Source organism: Oncorhynchus mykiss, chromosome 27, assembly GCF_013265735.2.
Source record: "Oncorhynchus mykiss isolate Arlee chromosome 27, USDA_OmykA_1.1, whole genome shotgun sequence".
Taxonomy (NCBI): domain Eukaryota; kingdom Metazoa; phylum Chordata; class Actinopteri; order Salmoniformes; family Salmonidae; genus Oncorhynchus; species Oncorhynchus mykiss.
In genome coordinates this window covers 49,650,653-49,675,197 of record NC_048591.1, presented here as the reverse complement: position 1 = coordinate 49,675,197, position 24,545 = coordinate 49,650,653, and the positions used below count along the sequence as shown (strand labels likewise).

At 44.6% G+C, this 24,545-nt stretch overlaps 1 protein-coding gene across 1 annotated transcript in view; it reads left to right on the top strand.

Annotated features, from left to right (window-relative positions):
- The window catches only part of LOC110519322 (contactin-5), a 560,400-nt gene extending 541,358 nt beyond the window's left edge, over nucleotides 1-19,042 (top strand). Inside the window, exons 20-24 of the mRNA XM_036964829.1 lie at nucleotides 252-361; nucleotides 484-670; nucleotides 11,323-11,435; nucleotides 13,240-13,408; nucleotides 18,126-19,042. Coding sequence (XP_036820724.1) covers nucleotides 252-361; nucleotides 484-670; nucleotides 11,323-11,435; nucleotides 13,240-13,408; nucleotides 18,126-18,244 — 698 coding nt within the window. The 3' untranslated portion in view covers nucleotides 18,245-19,042. The remainder of the gene's footprint in view (nucleotides 1-251; nucleotides 362-483; nucleotides 671-11,322; nucleotides 11,436-13,239; nucleotides 13,409-18,125) is intronic.
- Nucleotides 19,043-24,545: the final 5,503 nt, after the last annotated feature.

Sequence of the window (24,545 nt, the reverse complement as noted above, 5' to 3'; positions counted from 1 at the left end):
ACACACAGGAGGCAACTTGCAGCAGTTATAGTGTGACTGCATTTTGTGTGTCTGTGGGGTTTCTAAGGTTGATTGGATTGTGTGTGTGTGTGTGTGTGTGTGTGTGTGTGTGTGTGTGTGTGTGTGTGTGTGTGTGTGTGTGTGTGTGTGTGTGTGTGTGTGTGTGTGTGTGTGTGTGTGTGTGTGTGTGTGTGTGTGTGTGTGTGTGTGTGTGCGCGCGTGCGTGCGTGCGTGTGTTTTATCCTCTACAGAGCCCAGAGAGGCCCCGTCTGAGGTGAAAGCTTCCAGCATTTCCTCTTCGGAAATCAAAGTAACTTGGAGGCCACCCAACCCTGGCCCTGGGAGACCACGGGGATACGAGGTGTGTGTGTGCATTATACATAACATTTTTCATTAGATAAATCTAAATAAAACAAATACATGTAAATACTACAATAAAAGACAAGTTTTTAAAGAGACACAACCAATGTCTTCTTTTGTCAGGTGAGCTACACGAAGGACAGTGAGCAGGAGGAGTCAGGGAACCGGAAGAAGACAGTGGGGAACGAGACGTCTATGGTGCTGACAGGCCTGGAGGGGAACAGCGTGTACCTCATCACAGTCAGAGGCTTCAACAGTATCGGCCAGGGCCCTGCATCGACCGCTAGCACCGCCAAGACCAAGAAAGACCGTGAGTACACCTCTCATACAAACCTGAGCTGTATAGAGGAGGGGGGGGGGGTACTGTATGTACACTTTAATTAAGCAGCAAGGCACATGAATACAGTCACAGGTAAGAGGCAGTGCTGTATCATGAATACAGTCACAGGTAAGAGGCAGTGCTGTATCATGAATACAGTCACAGGTAAGAGGCAGTGCTGTATCATGAATACAGTCACAGGTAAGAGGCAGTGCTGTATCATGAATACAGTCACAGGTAAGAGGCAGTGCTGTAGCATGAATAGAGTCACAGGTAAGAGGCAGTGCTGTATCACGAATACAGTCACATGTAAGAGGCAGTGCTGTAGCATGAATAGAGTCCCAGGTAAGAGGCAGTTCTGTATCATGAATACAGGTAAGAGGCAGTGCTGCATCATGAATACAGTCACAGGTAAGAGGCAGTGCTGTATCATGAATACAGTCACAGGTAAGGGGCAGTGCTGTATCATGAATACAGTCACAGGTAAGAGGCAGTGCTGTATCATGAATACAGTCACAGGTAAGAGGCAGTGCTGTATCATGAATACAGTCACAGGTAAGAGGCAGTGCTGTATCATGAATACAGTCACAGGTAAGAGGCAGTGCTGTAGCATGAATAGAGTCACAGGTAAGAGGCAGTGCTGTATCACGAATACAGTCACATGTAAGAGGCAGTGCTGTAGCATGAATAGAGTCCCAGGTAAGAGGCAGTTCTGTATCATGAATACAGGTAAGAGGCAGTGCTGCATCATGAATACAGTCACAGGTAAGAGGCAGTGCTGTATCATGAATACAGTCACAGGTAAGAGGCAGTGCTGTATCATGAATAGAGTCACAGGTAAGAGGCAGTGCTGTATCATGAATACAGGTAAGAGGCAGTACTGCATCATGAATGCAGTCACAGGTAAGAGGCAGTGCTGTATCATGAATACAGTCACAGGTAAGAGGCAGTGCTGTATCATGAATAGAGTCCCAGGTAAGAGGCAGTGCTGTATCATGAATAGAGTCACAGGTAAGAGGCAGTGCTGTATCATGAATAGAGTCACAGGTAAGAGGCAGTGCTGTAGCATGAATACAGATAAGAGGCAGTGCTGCATCATGAGGGCCAGTCAACCCATTTACCTGTCACTGTATTCATGATCAAAAACGGCCTCGAATGCCTTATTGCCTTTATTAAACTGTTACCAACATTTTAAAATAATAATGAATGACATATTTTCATTAAAACTTTATTTTGATTAATTTAATTCATACAATGTAATTATTCCACCAGAAGACATAGTCCAGACAAACCTCTGGATGTTAGTTATTTTGGTCATGTTGCTGACGCCAGTCGTTCATTATGTTAAAATAGTTTCTATGCAAAAGGTCTGGTCGTCCTTTCTAAACAAAATGGTTGCTAATCAGGCTGGATAACGTTCTTGTCACTTGCTAGCTAGCTAGCTAGCTAGCTCAGCTAACTCAGTCATGTCAAACATTGAACCTGGAATGACAGGACACTAGCTGCATTTTCCTTTGTTTGAGCCTTTTTTCTATTGGCATTTACTTGGATATGTCCATGATAATGTCCATGATAATGACATTTCAACTGGCTCAGTAAAACATCATCTCGTCTCGTCTCCGTTCACTATCTGTGGTGCTACAGAGTAGGGATGTGCAGTTAGCACATGATTCATTCTCTTTATTGACTCGAGGGTCATGATTTGTATTTTTCGAATGACTCATTCATCTTAGTTGTTCGTTTGACCTGCTGGCCGCAATGAACTCTACAGCAGGGTTAATGTGCTCTCATCTGTCTCAGCGACCAGCAACTGTCCATCATGTGAGCAAGGGAAATACCTCATGATGCAGGCAGATGGGGAAAAAGACATGTTTACAACTGACAATTGATCGCATGGTGATTATTTATGGAATGTTATGATGGACACAGCTTTGTTGACCCAAAACATATACAGTCTCCCATTGTTCAAGAAACTCGAATTCGAGAGCAAATCGTTTGGAGTGTTGCAGTTGGAACGTTATTGTGCTTATGACCCACAGTCAAGCATTCTGCCAAGAGACGTTCACAATCTAGTCCAGTTCCACAACTAGACACCTACTCATACTCATAAGGTTTTTGTTCATTTTTACTAGTGTCTACATTGTAGAATAATAGTGAAGACATCAACACTATGAAAGAACTATGGAGTCATGTAGTAACCCCTAAAAATATTTCTAAATATATTTTATATTTGAGATTCTTCAAAGTAGCCACCATTTGCCTTTGCATACTCTTGGCATTCTCTCAACCAGCTTCATGAGGTAGTCACCTGGAATACATTTCAATGAACAGGTGTGCCAAGTTAAAAGTTTATTTGTGGAATTTCTTTCCTTCTTAATGCGTTTGAGTTGTGTTGTGACAAGGTAGGGGTGGTATTCAGACGATATCCCTATTTGGTAAAAGACCAAGTCCATATTATGGCAAGAACAGCTCAAATAAGCAAAGAGAAACAACAGTCCATCATCACTTTAAGACATGAAGGTCAGTCAATTAGGAACATTTCAAGAACTTTGAAAGTTTCTTCAAGTGCAGTCGCAAAAACCATCAAGCGCTATGATGAAACTGGCTCTCATGAGGACTGCCACAGGAAAGGAAAGACCCAGAGTTACCTCTGTTGCAGAGGAGGATAAGTTCATTAGAGTTACCAGCCTCAGACATTGCAGCCCAAATAAATTATTCAGAGTTCAAGTAACAGACACATCTCAACATCAACTGTTCAGAGGAGACTGCATGAATGAGGCATTCATGGTCAAATTGCTGCAAAGAAACCACTACTAAAGGACACCAATTGGAAGAAGAGACTTGCTTGGGCCAAGAACATGAGCAATGGACATTAGACCGGTGGAATTTTGTCCTTTGATCTGATGAGTTGAAATTTTAGATTTTAGGTTCCAAATGCCTAGTTTTTGTGAGATGCAAAGTAGGTGAACGGATGATCTCCACATGTGTGATTCCCATCGGGAAGCATGGAGGAGGAGGTGTGATGGTGTGGGGGTGCTTTGCTGGTGACACTGTCAGCGATTTATTTAGAATTCAAGGCACACTTAACTAGCATGGCTACCACAGCATTCTGCAGCGATACGCCAATCCGTCTGGTTCGCGCTTATTGGGATTATCATTTGTTTATCAACAGGACATTGACCCAACACACCTCCAGGCTGTGTAAGGGCTATTTGACCAAGAAGGAGAGTGATGGAGTGCTGCGTCACATGACCTGGCCTCCACAATCACCTGACCTCAACCTAATTCAGATGGTTTGGGACGAGTTGGACCGCAGAGTGAAGGAAATGCAGCCAACAAGTGCTCAGCATGTGTGGGAACTCCTTCAAGACTGTTGGAAAAGCATTCCTCATGAAGATGTTTGAGAGAATGCCAAGAGTGTGCAAAGCTGTCATCAAGGCTAAGGGTGGCTACTTTGAAGAATATAAAATATATTTTCATTTGTTTAACACTTGTTTGGTTACTACATGATTCCATGTGTGTTATTTCATAGTTTTGATGTCTTCACAATTATTCTGCAATGTAGAAAATAGTAAAAAATTAAGAAAAACCCTTGAATGACCAGAACTGGGACACCACATGACAGTCCCAAAACATGTGACCAGAACTGGGACACCACATGACAGTCCCAAAACATGTCCATTAGTGTTCCAACAACATGCATATGTCATCTATCACATATTGGAGTAGGAATCAGATTCATCTTAAAACATCTAAATGGGGATAACCTCTCTATGCTTCTAATGTATAAACTGGTATTCTGGGTTTCTAGAGGTAACACATACATATTCCCAGATGGTATCCCGGTTCAGCACGTGCCCCAATCCCTGCATTTCACAGTTCCATACTAGAGTGACACCCAATGTAGAGTATTTAACAGACAGCAGCCAATCATAAGTGGCAGAGACCATTTTAGATGTTAATGAAGGGTCTATCCATGTAAGCATTATGTGGGATGTTAACTGGGCATCCCATGGTACACCATACGCTTTTAACGAAGATCTTAACTGTAAGTAAAGGAACCATGAAAAGCCTGGAAGTGAATACATTTGTTTGAGGTCCTGTAACGTCATTAGCCTCTTATCATTATACATGTCTCGCAAGTGATACTCACCCTTTTCCGTTCGGGTAGACAAAAGGCTCATTGTTTGTCAGCAGGTTATGGCCATATAGGAGAAGATTCACAGAACGTCTTAGTGTTGCCTATATGTTTCTCAGTGTATTACCATACTTGTAGTGAGTTGGAAATAATTGATCCACAATATTTGAATGCTGTTTTTACGTTGAAAAAAATAGATCTGTAAGTCGGCGCATCAAGTGATTCGCCTCTCCAAGAAGCTGCAACAGAATCATGGGAATAAACTCTCAAGGATTTTATTTTGAAAGACCAGTAATATATATATATATATAATTTGTAAATGGGATGAGACAAACCTCCTGTTCCCTTTAACCGCGTAAGAGTATCATATTGAATGTGTGGCTTTATATCATTCCAAAGAAACTTTGAGGTCATTGACAAGAATTCCTATTTTGGCGGATGAGGTATAGGCAGCATAGGGAAAATACAATTTAGTCGGTCGAATACGTTCCTTTTTACTATAGCTGCTTTGTAATGAGATTTTAAGAAAGCAATATCTCTGCAAATCAGAGGTGATTTCCTCTTTTAGTTTGACTTTTAGTTTGTTCCTTCTGCAACCTTGGGAAAATTTGGTGAGTATGCATATGCCCAAATAAATAAAGAATGAACTGAAAAGAGTAAACAACTTCAGAATCTGTGGGAAATTGAGATGTCTGAGAAATACAATAAGGTGTCATAGAATGACACTTCATGCTGCGTACCTTTTTAATATTGAAGGGTGAAATAGGTGGGTCCGATCTAATCGCTGGAGCAAGGGGCTCCAAAGACAGGGCAAAGAGCATTGGTGATAATGGACATCCTTGTTTTGTGGGACGTTTTAAACAGAAAGTCTTGGATAGAATGTTTCACGTCTGCACAACTGCTTGGGATGCAGAATACAATGTTTTTAACATGGAGATAAATCCTTTACCAATACCAAATGACTCCAAAACACACCATAAAATGTTCTAGCCTATCAAAGGCTTTTTCTGCATCTGAACTAAAAAGTGCAGCAGGGACTGAGTCGTTTTCAGACACATTTATGGTATGGAATAGACGTCTAATATTGTCTGAGGCTAAACGACCCTTTATATACCCAGTTTGATCATCGCTGGTTAGATTTCCTACAAGCTGTTCCAATCTGATGGCAAGTACCTTTGCAAACAGCTTGAGCTCTAGTATAATAAGGCTTAAGGGCCATATAACATTTACAGTCTAGGGGAGATTTGCCCTTTTTTAACAAAACCATAATCAGTGAGGTGTTTTGGTCTATATGGAATTCTCCAAGTTTTTATGCATGATTGATAGAACCAATTAGTGGCCCGACAATATCCCATGTTTCAAGAAACAGCTATGGAGGGAAACCATCAAGTCCTCGTGATTTGCCTCTTTTCATGTAAATGAGTTCTTCAAGAGGAAGTGGGGAGTCAAGGAATGCAGATTGTCGAGTTTGGGTCTAATGATGATAAGAAGTGTTTCATCTTACTATGATCAGGGTCCGCCTCTGACGTATATCATTGAGAATAAAACTGACTAAACGTATCTTTAATTTCTGCCAGGTCATGCGACATCTTACCAGATGGTGTTTGAATTGTATTGATACAAGAACAGGCCTCATTTTGCTTCAGCCTTGCAGCCAAAAGTCTTCTAGCTTTTTCCCTCTCAGAATGGTATGTTACTCTTGTGCGATGCATTATACACTCTGCTTTAGATTGAAGTGTTATACTCGTGTTTTAATGCTGTTGATATCTTCCCCTTTTGCTCGGTACGTTTTTGTTTCTGCTCGTTTTCAAACAGAGAAATCTGTTTTTCGAGATCTACTACTTTTTTTTACGAGGTACAGTTTCCCCCCCAAAAGCATTTTGTCACCTACTAAAGTGACAAAAATAATAAATGATTTCAACTTTGCTAGAAGTCGTGTCATAAAAAGCCTTATTCTGCAGCAAAGTTGTGTTAAAGCTCAATCTTCTGGCACTTTTCTGTTTGTAGTTGTCATGTTAGATACTACACAGGACAGCTCCATGGTCAGAAATGCCTATGGGGAGCAGCTCGGTTGTCTGAATACACCTGTTTATATAGGGAGATACAAATATGTTATCTATCCGTGAAAATGTATTATGTCTTGAAGAATTTAAAAATAATCTTTGACAGTAAAATTCCTAAAACGCCAGGCATCTAAAATATTAAGCTCTGCAGCAAATGAGATGAGATCACCAGAGGCCTGATCAGTTTGAAAGTGAGATGAAACACGAAACCTATCCAACTGAGAATTACATACCTGATTTTAAATCTCCTCCCACAACAAGTTGGTATTCTGAAAGATCTAATAGTCTTTTTGAGATTCAAAAGTGAAACATTGTTTCCAAAGTCAGACAGGCATAAACTGAGGCTTATATTAACCCTGCTGTACCAAATTAAACTCAGCAAAAATATAAATGTCCCTTTTTCAGGAACCTGTCGTTGAAAGATAATTTGTAAAAACTTCACAGATCTTCATTGAAAAGGGTTTAAACACTGTTTCCCATGCTTGTTCAATTAACCATAAACAATGAATGAACATTCACCTATGGAACGGTCGTTAAGACACTAACAGCCTACAGACGAAAGGCAATTAAGGTCACAGTTATGAAAACTTAGGACACTAAAGAGGCCTTTCTACTGACTCTGAAAAAACACCTATAGAAGGACAGCTGATCATCCTCTCTGTGGCAGACCACATGTAACAACACCTGCACAGGATCTGTACATACGAACATCACACCTGCGGGACAGGTACAGGATGGCAACAACAACTGCCCCAGTTACACCAGGAACGCACAATCCCTCCATCACTGCTCAGACTGTCTGCAATAGGCTGAGAGAGGCTGGACTGAGGGCTTGTAGGCCTGTTGTAAGGCAGGTCCTCACCAGACATCACCGGCAACAACGTCGCCTATGGGCACAAACCCACCGTCGCTGGACCAGACAGGACTGGCAAAAAGTGCTCTTCACTGACAAGTCGTGGTTTTGTCTCACCGGGAGTGATGGTCGGATTCGTGTTTATCGTCAAAGTAATGAGCGTTACACTGGAGTGGGATCGATTTGGAGGTGGAGGGTCCGTCATGGTCTGGGGCGGTGTGTCACAGCATCATGGGACTGAGCTTGTTGTCATTGCAGGCAATCTTAATGCTGTGCATTACGGGGAAGACGTCCTCCTCTCTCATGTGGTACGCTTCCTGCAGGCTTATCCTGACATGACCCCCCAGCATGACAATGCCACCAGACATACTGGTCATTCTTCGGTGTGTGATTTCCTGCAAGACAGGAATGTCAGTGTTCTGCCATGGCCAGTGAAGAGCCAGGATCTCAATCCCATTGAACACGTCTGGGACCTGTTGGATCGGAGGGTGAGGGCTAGGGCCATTCCCCCCCAGAAAAGTCTGGGACCTCTTGGATCGGAGGGTGAGGGCTAGGTCCATTCCCCCCAGAAATGTCTAGGACCTCTTGGATCGGAGGGTGAGGGCTAGGGCCATTCCCCACCAGAAATGTCTGGGACCTCTTGGATCGGAGGGTGAGGGCTAGGGCCATTCCCCCCCAGAAAAGTCTGGGACCTCTTGGATCGGAGGGTGAGGGCTAGGGCCATTCCCCCCAGAAATGTCTGGGACCTCTTGGATCGGAGGGTGAGGGCTAGGTCCATTCCCCCCAGAAATGTCCGGGAATTTGCAGGTGCCTTGGTGGAAGAGTGGGCTAAAACCTCACAGCAAGAACTGGAAAATCTAATGCAGTCCATGAGGAGGAGATGTCATGCAGTACTTAAAGCAGCTGGTAGCAACACCAGATACTGACTGTTACTTTTGACACCCCCTTTGTTCAGGACACATTATTCCATTTCTGTTAGTCACATGTATGTGGAACTTGTTCAGTCTACGTCTCAGTTGTTGAATCTTGTTAAGTTCATACAAATATTTACACAAATAATGGAAATAATGAGATAAACACAAGAGATGATTCAGACAACAACATGATATTCTAGTAGAGATAAACACCAGAGAGGATTCAGACAACAACATGATATTCTAGTAGAGATAAACACCAGAGAGGATTCAGACAGCTACATCAACATGATATTCTAGTAGAGATAAACACCAGAGAGGATTCAGACAGCAACATGATATTCTAGTAGAGATAAACACCAGAGAGGATTCAGACAGCAGCATGATATTCTAGTAGAGATAAACACCAGAGAGGATTCAGACAACTACATCAACATGATATTCTAGTAGAGATAAACACCAGAGAGGATTCAGACAACAACATGATATTCTAGTAGAGATAAACACCAGAGAGGATTCAGACAACAACATGATATTCTAGTAGAGATAAACACCAGAGAGGATTCAGACAGCAACATGATATTCTAGTAGAGATAAACACCAGAGGGGATTCAGACAGCTACATCAACATGATATTCTAGGAGAGATAAACACCAGAGAGGATTCAGACAACAACATGATATTCTAGTAGAGATAAACACCAGAGAGGATTCAGACAGCTACATCAACATGATATTCTAGTAGAGATAAACACCAGAGAGGATTCAGACAACAACATGATATTCTAGTAGAGATAAACACCAGAGAGGATTCAGACAACAACATGATATTCTAGTAGAGATAAACACCAGAGATGATTCAGACAACAACATGATATTCTAGTAGAGATAAACACCAGAGAGGATTCAGACAGCAACATGATATTCTAGTAGAGATAAACACCAGAGAGGATTCAGACAGCAACATGATATTCTAGTAGAGATAAACACCAGAGATGATTCAGACAACAACATGATATTCTAGTAGAGATAAACACCAGAGAGGATTCAGACAGCAACATGATATTCTAGTAGAGATAAACACCAGAGAGGATTCAGACAACAACATGATATTCTAGTAGAGATAAACACCAGAGAGGATTCAGACAGCTACATGATATTCTAGTAGAGATAAACACCAGAGAGGATTCAGACAGCAACATGATATTCTAGTAGAGATAAACACCAGAGATGATTCAGACAACAACATGATATTCTAGTAGAGATAAACACCAGAGAGGATTCAGACAGCAACATGATATTCTAGTAGAGATAAACACCAGAGAGGATTCAGACAACAACATGATATTCTAGTAGAGATAAACACCAGAGAGGATTCAGACATCAACATGATATTCTAGTAGAGATAAACACCAGAGAGGATTCAGACAGCAACATGATATTCTAGTAGAGATAAACACCAGAGAGGATTCAGACAGCAACATGATATTCTAGTAGAGATAAACACCAGAGAGGATTCAGACAGCAACATGATATTCTAGTAGAGATAAACACCAGAGAGGATTCAGACAACAACATGATATTCTAGTAGAGATAAACACCAGAGAGGATTCAGACAACAACATGATATTCTAGTAGAGATAAACACCAGAGAGGATTCAGACATCAACATGATATTCTAGTAGAGATAAACACCAGAGAGGATTCAGACAGCAACATGATATTCTAGTAGAGATAAACACCAGAGAGTATTCAGACAGCTACATCAACATGATATTCTAGTAGAGATAAACACCAGAGAGGATTCAGACAACAACATGATATTCTAGTAGAGATAAACACCAGAGAGGATTCAGACAGCAACATGATATTCTAGTAGAGATAAACACCAGAGAGGATTCAGACAACAACATGATATTCTAGTAGAGATAAACACCAGAGATGATTCAGACAGCAACATGATATTCTAGTAGAGATAAACACCAGAGAGGATTCAGACAGCAACATGATATTCTAGTAGAGATAAACACCAGAGAGGATTCAGACAGCTACATCAACATGATATTCTAGTAGAGATAAACACCAGAGAGGATTCAGACAACAACATGATATTCTAGTAGAGATAAACACCAGAGAGGATTCAGACAGCAACATGGTATTCTAGTAGAGATAAACACCAGAGATGATTCAGACAGCAACATGATATTCTAGTAGAGATAAACACCAGAGATGATTCAGACAGCTACATCAACATGATATTCTAGTAGAGATAAACACCAGAGATGATTCAGACAGCAACATGATATTCTAGTAGAGATAAACACCAGAGATGATTCAGACAGCAACATGATATTCTAGTAGAGATAAACACCAGAGATGATTCAGACATCAACATGATATTCTAGTAGAGATAAACTCCAGAGAGGATTCAGACAGCAACATGATATTCTAGTAGAGATAAACACCAGAGAGGATTCAGACAACAACATGATATTCTAGTAGAGATAAACACCAGAGAGGATTCAGACAGCTACATGATATTCTAGTAGCTATTCTGCATGCAATAAATAGTACTATAATTGACCTTATTTGTTGAAATACACTCTGATATGGATGACAATATAATGTATGAATGAAAGCGTTTAGTTAAGATTGATCCCTGTGCTTTCTCCTCAGCTCCAGTCCAGCCTCCTGCCAACCTTGTGTGGATTCAGGAAGGGACTAACGTATCATTAAACTGGGACCCGGTTAAGTCTAAAGACAACGAGTCAGATGTCATAGGATACAAGGTACTTCCCCCTTACTCTACTGGCCAGGTCTCCTTACTCTACTGGCCAGGTCTCCTTACTCTACTGGCCAGGTCTCCTTACTCTACTGGCCAGGTCTCCTTACTCTACTGGCCAGGTCTCCTTGCTGTACTGGCAACGTCTCCTTACTCTACTGGCCAGGTCTCCTTACTCTACTGGCCAGGTCTCCTTACTCTACTGGCCAGGTCTCCTTACTCTACTGGCCAGGTCTCCTTGCTGTACTGGCAACGTCTCCTTACTCTACTGGCCAGGTCTCCTTACTCTACTGGCCAGGTCTCCTTACTCTACTGGCCAGGTCTCCTTGCTGTACTGGCAACGTCTCCTTACTCTACTGGCCACGTCTCCTTACTGTACTGGCCAGGTCAATATTGGTAACGGTGTCCTGGTTCCCATAATACCATACTGTATATAGTCTCTTATCCACCCCCAGCTAACTCATCCAACCATACTGTCATACTGTATATAGTCTCTTATCCACCACCAGCTAACTCATCCAACCATACTGTCATACTGTATATAGTCTCTTAACCACCACCAGCTAACTCACCTTCCCTGCTACCCTTCCTCAGATCAGTTGATGTAAATGAGAATGTCTTCTCAGTCATCCTAAAATAAAGGTTTGTAAAAAAAACGAACTAACTAAACAGCCAGATACAAACTGCCTATAGCCAACATCATTAGTGCTCTATGGAAGACGGATGGAGCCAGTAACCACAGGGCCAGCATCTGTTTAGGTCTTATTAGCTCCGGCAGTGACCCATCTGAATGAACATAGCCTACAGGTATGAAACAATGTCTACTGTGGCATGTTGACCGGAGGAAGGCTATTGCAACTGAAGCATTGCATAAATGGCTGCAGGAATAAGACACTGTCTATAGAAACAGTATCTGCTGGCTTTTCTTTCATTGTTATCTTCTGTAATGTCTTCTCCTACAGGGAACCAGGGTTATATTCACAACCCAATGAAGCATCTATTTGGGTGCTGTAGGTCAGCATAGGTCAATCCTGATAGGCTGTAGGCCAGGAGCAGTCAACCTGAGGTGCTGTAGGCCAGGAGCAGTCAACCTGAGGTGCTGTAGACCAGGAGCAGTCAACCTGAGGTGCTGTAGACCAGGAGCAGTCAACCTGAGGTGCTGTAGACCAGGAGCAGTCAACCTGAGGTGCTGTAGACCAGGAGCAGTCAACCTGAGGTGCTGTAGACCAGGAGCAGTCAACCTGAGAGGCTGTAGGCCAGGAGCAGTCAACCTGAGGTGCTGTAGACCAGGAGCAGTCAACCTGAGAGGCTGTAGACCAGGAGCAGTCAACCTGAGGTGCTGTAGACCAGGAGCAGTCAACCTGAGGTGCTGTAGACCAGGAGCAGTCAACCTGAGGTGCTGTAGACCAGGAGCAGTCAACCTGAGAGGCTGTAGGCCAGGAGCAGTCAACCTGAGGTGCTGTAGACCAGGAGCAGTCAACCTGAGGTGCTGTAGACCAGGAGCAGTCAGTCCTGGGGTGCTGTAGGCAAGGGCCAGTCAATCCTGAGGTGCTGTAGGTCAGGATTAGTCAGTCTTGAGGTGCTGTAGACCAGGAACTGTCAACCTTACGGAAAAAGAAGACCAACTCTTTTCCTCTGTGTGTATCACATCAGCAGTCTCAATTGTGTGTGTGGAGGGGGGGGGTAGTGTTGTTTGTGGGTCCTAAAGGTTGATTGATGAATTGATTGATTGACTGACTGGTGATCTAGTGACTGACTGGCTGATGTTTGAGTGACACTGACTGATTGATTGGTTCTGGGTCCAACTACAGGTGTTGTTGAGTCAGGAGGGCCGTGTCCACAATCAGGTGATGAGGACCATCACCCCATCGGCCGTCCTCTCTCTCCCGGAGGGAGGCACCTACATCATTGAGGTGCGGGCTTTGAGTGAGGGGGGAGAGGGAGCAATCAGCTCCCAAGTCAGAGTACTCACCTCTTCAGGTAAGACAAGACTCTGGTAACACACTCAACCCAACACACATTGTGGTATTTCGCTTATATAGCACCTTGTTTTCCATTTACTAGGCAAGGAGTTAATGGACCAATCAAGTACACCAAAATCCACCTTTTATTTCTGGCCATATTCTGTTAAAAGTCCAATGCAGTTGTCTTTATTTATTATCAAATCATTTCTAGGTAAAAGTTACGTACCTTACTGTGGGTTTTTTAATAAAAAAAATGTCAAAAAGAAACAGAAATTGTTTCTTAGCAAAGAGTGATTTCCCAAGCAAGAATTTTGCTACAGCTGTCTGGGAGTGGTCTGAGTGGGGAGGGGACAACGGAAAACTATCTGTTATTGGCAGAGACCTTTGGAACTCTCTTTCTTATTGGTCTATCAAGTAATTTGGTGACGTCACCAGGCAGGCCAAAACTACATCCCCCCCCAGAACAGGCTGTCTTTTCCCTCATACAATAAAAAGACATTATCATAATTTTAACAATTTCACAGCATTATTCCAACCTCATAGTGTGGAAATATATATATATATAAAACACAGGAATATCACATTTTTGTCTGCACTGGGCTTTTAAAGTGCTTCATTGAGTCACCACAGCCACAGCTGTTACCTCAGCCAAGTTTCCCTTGGCTAATACTGTTTTAATAACCACCTTCACACACACACACACACACACCACTGCACACACTCACTCACAAACACATACACCACTGAACACACACACCCACCTACGCACACGCACTCATACACACACACACACTCACACACACACACACACACACACACACACACACACACACACACACACACACACACACACACACACACACACACACACACACACACCACTGCACACACTCACTCACTGCACACATACACCACTGAACACACACACCCACCTACGCACATGCACTCATACACACACACACACACACACACACACACACACACACACACACACACACACACACACACACCACTGCACACACTCACTCACAAACACATACACCACTGAACACACACACCCACCTACGCACACACACTCATACACACACACACACACTCACACACACACACACACACACACACACACACACACACATACACTCACTCACTCACTCACTCACTCACTCACAAACACATACACCACTGAACACACACACCCACCTACGCACACGCACTCATACACACACACTTCACTGCAGCCGAGGTGAGTAAGACATTTAAACGTGTTAACCCTCGCAAGGCTGCAGGCCCAGACGGCATCCCCAGCCGCGCCCTCAGAGCATGCGCAGACCAGCTGGCCGGTGTGTTTACGGACATATTCAATCAATCCCTATACCAGTCTGCTGTTCCCACATGCTTCAAGAGGGCCACCATTGTTCCTGTTCCCAAGAAAGCTAAGGTAACTGAGCTAAACGACTACCGCCCCGTAGCACTCACTTCCGTCATCATGAAGTGCTTTGAGAGACTAGTCAAGGACCATATCACCTCCACCCTACCTGACACCCTAGACCCACTCCAATTTGCTTACCGTCCAAATAGGTCCACAGACGATGCAATCTCAACCACACTGCACACTGCGCTAACCCATCTGGACAAGAGGAATACCTATGTGAGAATGCTGTTCATTGACTACAGCTCGGCATTCAACACCATAGTACCCTCCAAGCTCGTCATCAAGCTCGAGACCCTGGGTCTCAACCCCGCCCTGTGCAACTGGGTACTGGACTTCCTGACGGGCCGCCCCCAGGTGGTGAGGGTAGGCAACAACATATCCTCCCCACTGATCCTCAACACTGGGGCCCCACAAGGGTGCGTTCTGAGCCCTCTCCTGTACTCCCTGTTCACCCACGACTGCATGGCCACGCACGCCTCCAACTCAATCATCAAGTTTGCGGACGACACAACAGTGGTAGGCTTGATTACCAACAACGACGAGACGGCCTACAGGGAGGAGGTGAGGGCCCTCGGAGTGTGGTGTCAGGAAAATAACCTCACACTCAACGTCAACAAAACTAAGGAGATGATTGTGGACTTCAGGAAACAGCAGAGGGAACACCCCCCTATCCACATCGATGGAACAGCAGTGGAGAGGGTAGCAAGTTTTAAGTTCCTCGGGGTACACATCACAGACAAACTGAATTGGTCCACTCACACAGACAGCATTGTGAAGAAGGCGCAGCAGCGCCTCTTCAACCTCAGGAGGCTGAAGAAATTCGGCTTGTCACCAAAAGCACTCACAAACTTCTACAGATGCACATTCGAGAGCATCCTGGCGGGCTGTATCACCGCCTGGTACGGCAACTGCTCCGCCCTCAACCGTAAGGCTCTCCAGAGGGTAGTGAGGTCTGCACAACGCATCACCGGGGGCAAACTACCTGCCCTCCAGGACACCTACACCACCCGATGTCACAGGAAGGCCATAAAGATCATCAAGGACATCAACCACCCGAGCCACTGCCTGTTCACCCCGCTATCATCCAGAAGGCGAGTTCAGTACAGGTGCATCAAAGCTGGGACCGAGAGACTGAAAAACAGCTTCTATCTCAAGACCATCAGACTGTTAAACAGCCACCACTAACACTGAGTGGCTGCTGCCAACACACTGACTGAACTCAAGCCACTTTAATAATGGGAATTGATGGGAAATGATGTAAATATATCACTAGCCACTTTAAACAATGCTACCTTATATAATGTTACTTACCCTACATTATTCATCTCAAATGCATACGTATATACTGTACTCTATATCATCGACGGTATCCTTATGTAATACATGTATCACTAGCCACTTTAACTATGCCACTTTGTTTACATACTAATCTCATTTGTACATACTGTACTCGATACCATCTACTGTATCTTGCCTATGCTGCTCTGTACCATCACTCATTCATATATCCTTATGTACATATTCTTTATCCCCTTACACTGTGTACAAGACAGTAGTTTTGGAATTGTTAGTTAGATTACTTGTTATTACTGCATTGTCGGAACTAGAAGCACAAGCATTTCGCTACACTCGCATTAACATCTGCTAACCATGTGTATGTGACAAATAAAATTTGATTTGATTTGATTTGATTTGACACACACACACACACACACACCACTGCACACACTCACTCACAAACACATACACCACTGAACACACACACCCACCTACGCACACGCACTCATACACACACACACACACACACACACACACACACACACACACACACACGCACGCATGCACTCATACACACACACACACACACACACACACACACACACACACACACACACACACACACACACACACACACACACCTACGCCACTGCACAGCCATTTAACTATCAAACAAGAGAAATGTAAAGTTGACAACTTTCTACAGTTGTTCTCATCAGACATATAAACATGTTGTTTTCTCTTTCTCTGTCAGAGGAAAGATTCATGTCTGCAGTTTCAAAGCTGCTAACATGTGAAAGATTAGCCCACTTCAGACGGCTGTGTGTGCTTGTGAATAATTTTAGCTTAATTTGTGTGAAGAAAACAGCCCTGACAAAAATGTGGTTCGGTTGATTGGAAATGTTTGGCTTTCTTATAGCACAAGCCTGCCTGTCTTAACTTGTTATTTTTCCTTTAAATGCTGACTATTTAAGGAGTCTGTTGTCAAACCCAGAATCCAAACGGAATGTCGTTCTGTTTCACTAGTGTTTTCTCAGTGAAGTCAAACAATAATGAAATTTAGTTTCAGTTTGGACTCCAGGCTGCCTTTAGCCCTCTGCTCTCTGCTCTCTGCTCTCTGCCCTCTGCCCTCTGCTCTCTGCTCTCTGCTCTCTGCCCTCTGCTCTCTGCTCTCTGCCCTCTGCTCTCTGCTCTCTGCCCTCTGCCCTCTGCCCTTTGCCCTCTGCTCTCTGCTCTCTGCCCTCTGCCCTCTGCTCTCTGCTCTCTAGTCACTAAAGTTGTTGCTCTCTCTGTCTCCCTCCCTCCATCCATTCCCCTGTCTCCCCATCCATCCCTTCCCCTGTCTCCCTCCCTCCATCCATTCCCCTGTCTCCCCATCCATCCCTTCCCCTGTCTCCCTCCATCCATCCATTCCCCTGTCTCCCCATCCACCCCTTCCCCTGTCTCCCTCCATCCATCCATTCCCCTGTCTCCCCATCCATCCCTTCCCCTGTCTCCCTCCATCCATCCCTTCCCCTGTCTCCCTCCATCCATCCCTTCCCCTGTCTCCCTCCATCCATCCATTCCCCTGTCTCCCCATCCATCCCTTCCCCTGTCTCCTTCCATCCATCCATTCCCCTGTCTCCCTCCATCCATCCATTCCCCTGTCTCCCCATCCATCCCTTCCCCTGTCTCCCTCCATCCATCCATTCCCCTGTCTCCCCATCCATCCCTCCGTTCCCTGTCTCCCCATCCATCCCCCACCCCTCCGTTCCCTGTCTCCCCATCCATCCCCCATCCCTCCGTTCCCTGTCTCCCTCATCCCCCATCCCTCCGTTCCCTGTCTCCCTCATCCCCCATCCCTCCGTTCCCTGTCTCCCCATCCATCCCATCGTTCCCTGTCTTCCTCATTCCCCACCCCTCCGTTCCCTGTCTCCCCATCCATCCCCCATCCCTTCACCCCTCCACCCCTCTATTCCCCCTGTCTCCCTTCACCCCTCCACCCCTCTATTCCCCCTGTCTCCCTCCATCCTTCCATCTCTAGGTGTCCGGGTGAAGAGTGGCCAGCGTTCAGTTCACAGCCTGCTACCATGGGGTCTGACATGGCCATGGACTTTGGCATTGCTCCTCTCTGTTCCTCTCGTGCCTTCAGCTTCCTGGTGAGGCCTCCGCCTCCTCCATCCCTCCATTCTCCTTTACTTGGAAGGACTGGACCTCTCCTCCTTTCCTCATCCCTCAGTTCCTTCCATCCCTCCCTTCCTCCGACTGTCTGCTTGCTCTCGCCTTACGCATCAGCCAATCAGGCCCAGGGCCTGCCAAGGAGATCCACTCCTGATACCAACAAACCATACGCATCAGCCAATCAGACCCAGGGCCTGCCAAGGAAATCCACTCCTGATACCAACAAACCATACGCATCAGCCAATCAGGCCCAGGGCCTGCCAAGGAAATCCACTCCTGATACCAACAAACCAACAGATTGTTTACAGATGAGGAATGGTTAAAAAACAACTATTATGTTCTGGGAGTGGAACTAATCTTTGTTTAGTATGTTTTGGCAGTTCTTTCCAGGCATCACTTGTAGTGTTGTACTGTAACTGTGCACTCTAGTTTAATCATTTAATTTGCATCCCAAATGGTACCCTATTCCCTATATAGTTTCTTATGGGCCCGGTCAAAAGTAGTGCACTATGTAGGGAATAGGGTGCCATTTGGGACGTAGGTTAGTTTAACTTTATGGGCTGTTGTTTTCTTGTCATTGCCTGGTGACTGGCATCTAACTGCTTCCAGGCGATGACCCCAACAGCTCTGAGGCTCTACAGAGTGTGAATAATTCCCTGAAAGCTGCTGCTGTTGAGGTGTTCTGTCTGTCTGTTTCTGTCTGTCTGTCTGTCTGTCTGTCTGTCTGTCTGTCTGTCTGTCTGTCTGTCTGTCTGTCTGTCTGTCTGTTTCTGTCTGTCTGTCTGTCTGTCTGTCTGTCTGTCTGTCTGTCTGTCTGTCTGTCTGTCTGTCTAGTTGTCTGTCTGTCTGTTTCTGTATGTCTGTCTGTCTGTCTAGTTGTCTGTCTGTCTGTCTGTCTGTCTGTCTGTCTGTCTGTCTGTCTGTCTGTCTGTCTGTCTCTGTTTCTGTCTGGCTGACTTTGGAGGTCTGTCTGTCTGTCTGTCTGTCTGTCTGTCTGTCTGTCTGTCTGTCTGTTTCTGTCTGGCTGACTTTGGAGGTCTGTCTGTCTAGTTGTCTGTCTGTCTGTTTCTGTATGTCTGTCTGTCTGTCTGTCTGTCTGTCTGTCTGTCTGTCTCTCTGTCTGTCTCTCTGTCTGTCTGTCTCTGTTTCTGTCTGGCTGACTTTGGAGGTCTGTCTGTCTGTCTGTCTGTCTGTCTGTCTCTGTCTGTCTGTCTGTTTCTGTCTGGCTGACTTTGGAGGTCTGTCTGTCTGTCTGTCTGTCTGTCTGTCTGTCTGTCTGTCTGTCTGTCTGTCTGTCTGTTTCTGTCTGGCTGACTCTGTCTGTCTGTCTGTCTGTCTGTCTGTCTGTCTGTCTGTCTGTCTGTCTGTCTGTCTGTCTGTCTGTCTGTCTGTCTGTCTGTCTGTCTGTCTCTCTGTAAGGTTGTAGTACTGGAATCAGCTTGAATCAGCCTGGCCTCCGTCTCGCTTTTCATTAGTTATCTGCATCCATGTAGTTGTTGGCTGCCTAACAAGCATCAGCTCAGTAGAGATCAGTGCATAGTTTTCTTCAGAGAGAGAATGGAGAGTGAACAATGAGAGGAAATGAAAAACATGTTTTTATAGTCTGTCTGTCTGTCTGTCTGTCTGTCTGTCTAGTTGTCTGTCTGTCTGTTTCTGTATGTCTGTCTGTCTGTCTAGTTGTCTGTCTGTCTGTCTGTCTGTCTGTCTGTCTGTCTGTCTGTCTGTCTGTCTGTCTGTCTGTCTGTCTGTCTGTCTGTCTGTCTGTCTGTCTGTCTGTCTGTCTGTCTCTGTTTCTGTCTGGCTGACTTTGGAGGTCTGTCTGTCTGTCTGTCTGTCTGTCTGTCTGTCTGTCTGTCTGTCTGTCTGTTTCTGTCTGGCTGACTTTGGAGGTCTGTCTGTCTAGTTGTCTGTCTGTCTGTTTCTGTATGTCTGTCTGTCTGTCTGTCTGTCTGTCTGTCTGTCTGTCTGTCTGTCTGTCTGTCTGTCTGTCTGTCTGTCTGTCTGTCTGTCTGTCTGTCTGTCTGTCTCTCTGTCTGTCTCTCTGTCTGTCTGTCTCTGTTTCTGTCTGGCTGACTTTGGAGGTCTGTCTGTCTGTCTGTCTGTCTGTCTCTGTCTGTCTGTCTGTTTCTTTCTGGCTGACTTTGGAGGTCTGTCTGTCTGTCTGTCTGTCTGTCTGTCTGTCTGTCTGTCTGTCTGTCTGTCTGTCTGTCTGTCTGTCTGTTTCTGTCTGGCTGACTCTGTCTGTCTGTCTGTCTGTCTGTCTGTCTGTCTGTCTGTCTGTCTGTCTGTCTGTCTGTCTGTCTGTCTGTCTGTCTCTCTGTAAGGTTGTAGTACTGGAATCAGCTTGAATCAGCCTGGCCTCCGTCTCGCTTTTCATTAGTTATCTGCATCCATGTAGTTGTTGGCTGCCTAACAAGCATCAGCTCAGTAGAGATCAGTGCATAGTTTTCTTCAGAGAGAGAATGGAGAGTGAACAATGAGAGGAAATGAAAAACATGTTTTTATAGTATTTCCAGACTTGCTTTTTGTACATTGTTTTACCTTTTAGAAACACAAAGAAAAAGTGAGTGGTGTGTGTTTCAGCTAGGTCAAAGTTTGTGTTTTTCAGACAGCGAAGAGCAATGCTTGTTAATCTGTTGGACAGACAGGTATATCTGACCACCTGGACTCAACTGTAGTGCCCAAACACATCTTTAGACAAAGAGTTGATGACTCCGTGGAGTCTCATGGTGTCAGTACAAATAAATGGGATGTTTATTTTTTAACTGAGTGTGGTCTGTCTTTACTATAATCTCTACAAGAATGTACTGCACATGTATTGTCTGAGGTGTTGTCCCTTTCCCACTCTAGGGAAATTAATATTATGATCCCAATGTCTTTGTGTTCAACATCATGGCAATCCAATCATGTCAAGGCTGATTTCCTGACATTCAGTGTTCTCTGATGATTGATGCAATGCTAGGATGATACATGTATATCCTGCAGAAGGAAGACATTTAGTCAGTCCTCCTGACCGCTCAGTGTTCCCTGATAATATATCCTGCTGAAGCGAGATATGTAGTCAGTCCTGACTGTTCTCAGTGTTCCCTGATAATATATCCTGCTGAAGGGAGATATGTAGTCAGTCCGGACTGTTCTCAGTGTTCCCTGATAATATATCCTGCTGAAGGGAGATAGGTAGTCAGTCCTCCTGACCGTTCTCAGTGTTCCCTGATAATATATCCTGCTGAAGCGAGATATGTAGTCAGTCCTCCTGACCGCTCAGTGTTCCCTGATAATATATCCTGCTGAAGCGAGATATGTAGTCAGTCCTCCTGACCGCTCAGTGTTCCCTGATAATATATCCTGCTGAAGCGGGATATGTAGTCAGTCCTGACTGTTCTCAGTGTTCCCTGATAATATATCCTGCTGAAGGGAGATAGGTAGTCAGTCCTCCTGACCGTTCTCAGTGTTCCCTGATAATATATCCTGCTGAAGGGAGATATGTAGTCAGTCCTGACTGTTCTCAGTGTTCCCTGATAATATATCCTGCTGAAGGGAGATAGGTAGTCAGTCCTCCTGACCGTTCTCAGTGTTCCCTGATAATATATCCTGCTGAAGGGAGATAGGTAGTCAGTCCTCCTGACCGTTCTCAGTGTTCCCTGATAATATATCCTGCTGAAGGGAGATATGTAGTCAGTCCTGACTGTTCTCAGTGTTCCCTGATAATATATCCTGCTGAAGGGAGATAGGTAGTCAGTCCTCCTGACCGTTCTCAGTGTTCCCTGATAATATATCCTGCTGAAGCGAGATATGTAGTCAGTCCTCCTGACCGCTCAGTGTTCCCTGATAATATATCCTGCTGAAGCGAGATATGTAGTCAGTCCTCCTGACCGCTCAGTGTTCCCTGATAATATATCCTGCTGAAGCGAGATATGTAGTCAGTCCTGACTGTTCTCAGTGTTCCCTGATAATATATCCTGCTGAAGCGAGATAGGTAGTCAGTCCTCCTGACCATTCTCAGTGTTCCCTGATAATATATCCTGCTGAAGGGAGATATGTAGTCAGTCCTGACTGTTCTCAGTGTTCCCCGATAATATATCCTGCTGAAGCGAGATATGTAGTCAGTCCTGACTGTTCTCAGTGTTCCCTGATAATATATCCTGCTGAAGGGAGATAGGTAGTCAGTCCTCCTGACCGTTCTCAGTGTTCCCTGATAATATATCCTACTGAAGGGAGATATGTAGTCAGTCCTGACTGTTCTCAGTGTTCCCTGATAATATATCCTGCTGAAGGGAGATAGGTAGTCAGTCCTCCTGACCGTTCTCAGTGTTCCCTGATAATATATCCTGCTGAAGGGAGATAGGTAGTCAGTCCTCCTGACCGTTCTCAGTGTTCCCTGATAATATATCCTGCTGAAGGGAGATATGTAGTCAGTCCTGACTGTTCTCAGTGTTCCCTGATAATATATCCTGCTGAAGGGAGATAGGTAGTCAGTCCTCCTGACCGTTCTCAGTGTTCCCTGATAATATATCCTGCTGAAGCGAGATATGTAGTCAGTCCTCCTGACCGCTCAGTGTTCCCTGATAATATATCCTGCTGAAGCGAGATATGTAGTCAGTCCTCCTGACCGCTCAGTGTTCCCTGATAATATATCCTGCTGAAGCGGGATATGTAGTCAGTCCTGACTGTTCTCAGTGTTCCCTGATAATATATCCTGCTGAAGGGAGATAGGTAGTCAGTCCTCCTGACCGTTCTCAGTGTTCCCTGATAATATATCCTGCTGAAGGGAGATATGTAGTCAGTCCTGACTGTTCTCAGTGTTCCCTGATAATATATCCTGCTGAAGGGAGATAGGTAGTCAGTCCTCCTGACCGTTCTCAGTGTTCCCTGATAATATATCCTGCTGAAGGGAGATAGGTAGTCAGTCCTCCTGACCGTTCTCAGTGTTCCCTGATAATATATCCTGCTGAAGGGAGATATGTAGTCAGTCCTGACTGTTCTCAGTGTTCCCTGATAATATATCCTGCTGAAGGGAGATAGGTAGTCAGTCCTCCTGACCGTTCTCAGTGTTCCCTGATAATATATCCTGCTGAAGCGAGATATGTAGTCAGTCCTCCTGACCGCTCAGTGTTCCCTGATAATATATCCTGCTGAAGCGAGATATGTAGTCAGTCCTGACTGTTCTCAGTGTTCCCTGATAATATATCCTGCTGAAGGGAGATAGGTAGTCAGTCCTCCTGACCGCTCAGTGTTCCCTGATAATATATCCTGCTGAAGGGAGATAGGTAGTCAGTCCTCCTGACCGCTCAGTGTTCCCTGATAATATATCCTGCTGAAGGCTTATTTTACAAATGAAGCATGAGTGTTTAGTGAGTCAGCCAAATCAGAGGCAGTAGGATGACCAGGGATGTTCTCTTTTTGTGAACCTTTACTGAACTAGGCAAGTCAATTAAGAACACATTCTTATTTACAATGATACGTCTGTGAATTGGACCATTTTAATGAGTACTTTTGTTTGTCAAGGAAAATGTATGGAGTAAAAAGTACTTTTTTTTCTTTAGTAATGTAGTGAAGTAAAAGTTGTCAAAAATATAAATAGTAAAGTACAGATACCCCAATAAACTACTTAAGTAGTACTGTAAAGTATTTTTTCTTAAGTAGTTTAAATACATGCTCTCTACCAAGAGAGTTTTCATCAGTATTTTTCGTAGCCGTCTATTTACCGCTACAAACCGATGCCGGCACTAAGACCAAACTCAATGAGCTGTATGAGGCCATAAGCAAACAACAAAATGCTCATCCAGAAGCGGCGCTCCTAGTGGCCGGGGAGGTTAATGCAGGGTAACTTAAATCTGTTTCTACCTCATTTCTACCAGCATGTCACATGTGCAACCAGAGGGGGGAAAAACCGAGGTCACATTTACTCCACACAAAGAGACTCTCACAAGGCTCTCCCTCGTCCTCCGTTTGGTAAATCTGATCATAATTCTATCCTCCTGATTCCTGCTTACAAGCAAAAACGAAAACAGGAAGTACCAGTGACTCACTATATACGGAAGTGGTCAGATGATTTGGATGCTACGCTCCAGGACTGTTTTGCTACCACAGACTGGAATATGTTCCCGGGATTCATCCAATGGCATTGAGGAGTATACCACCGCAGTCAACGGCTTCATCAATAAGTGCTTTGACAACGTCATCCCCAATGACCGTACATATCCAAACCTGGAGCCATGGATTACAGGCAACATCCACACCGAGCTAAAGGCTACAGCTGCGGCTTTCAGAGAGCAGGACACTA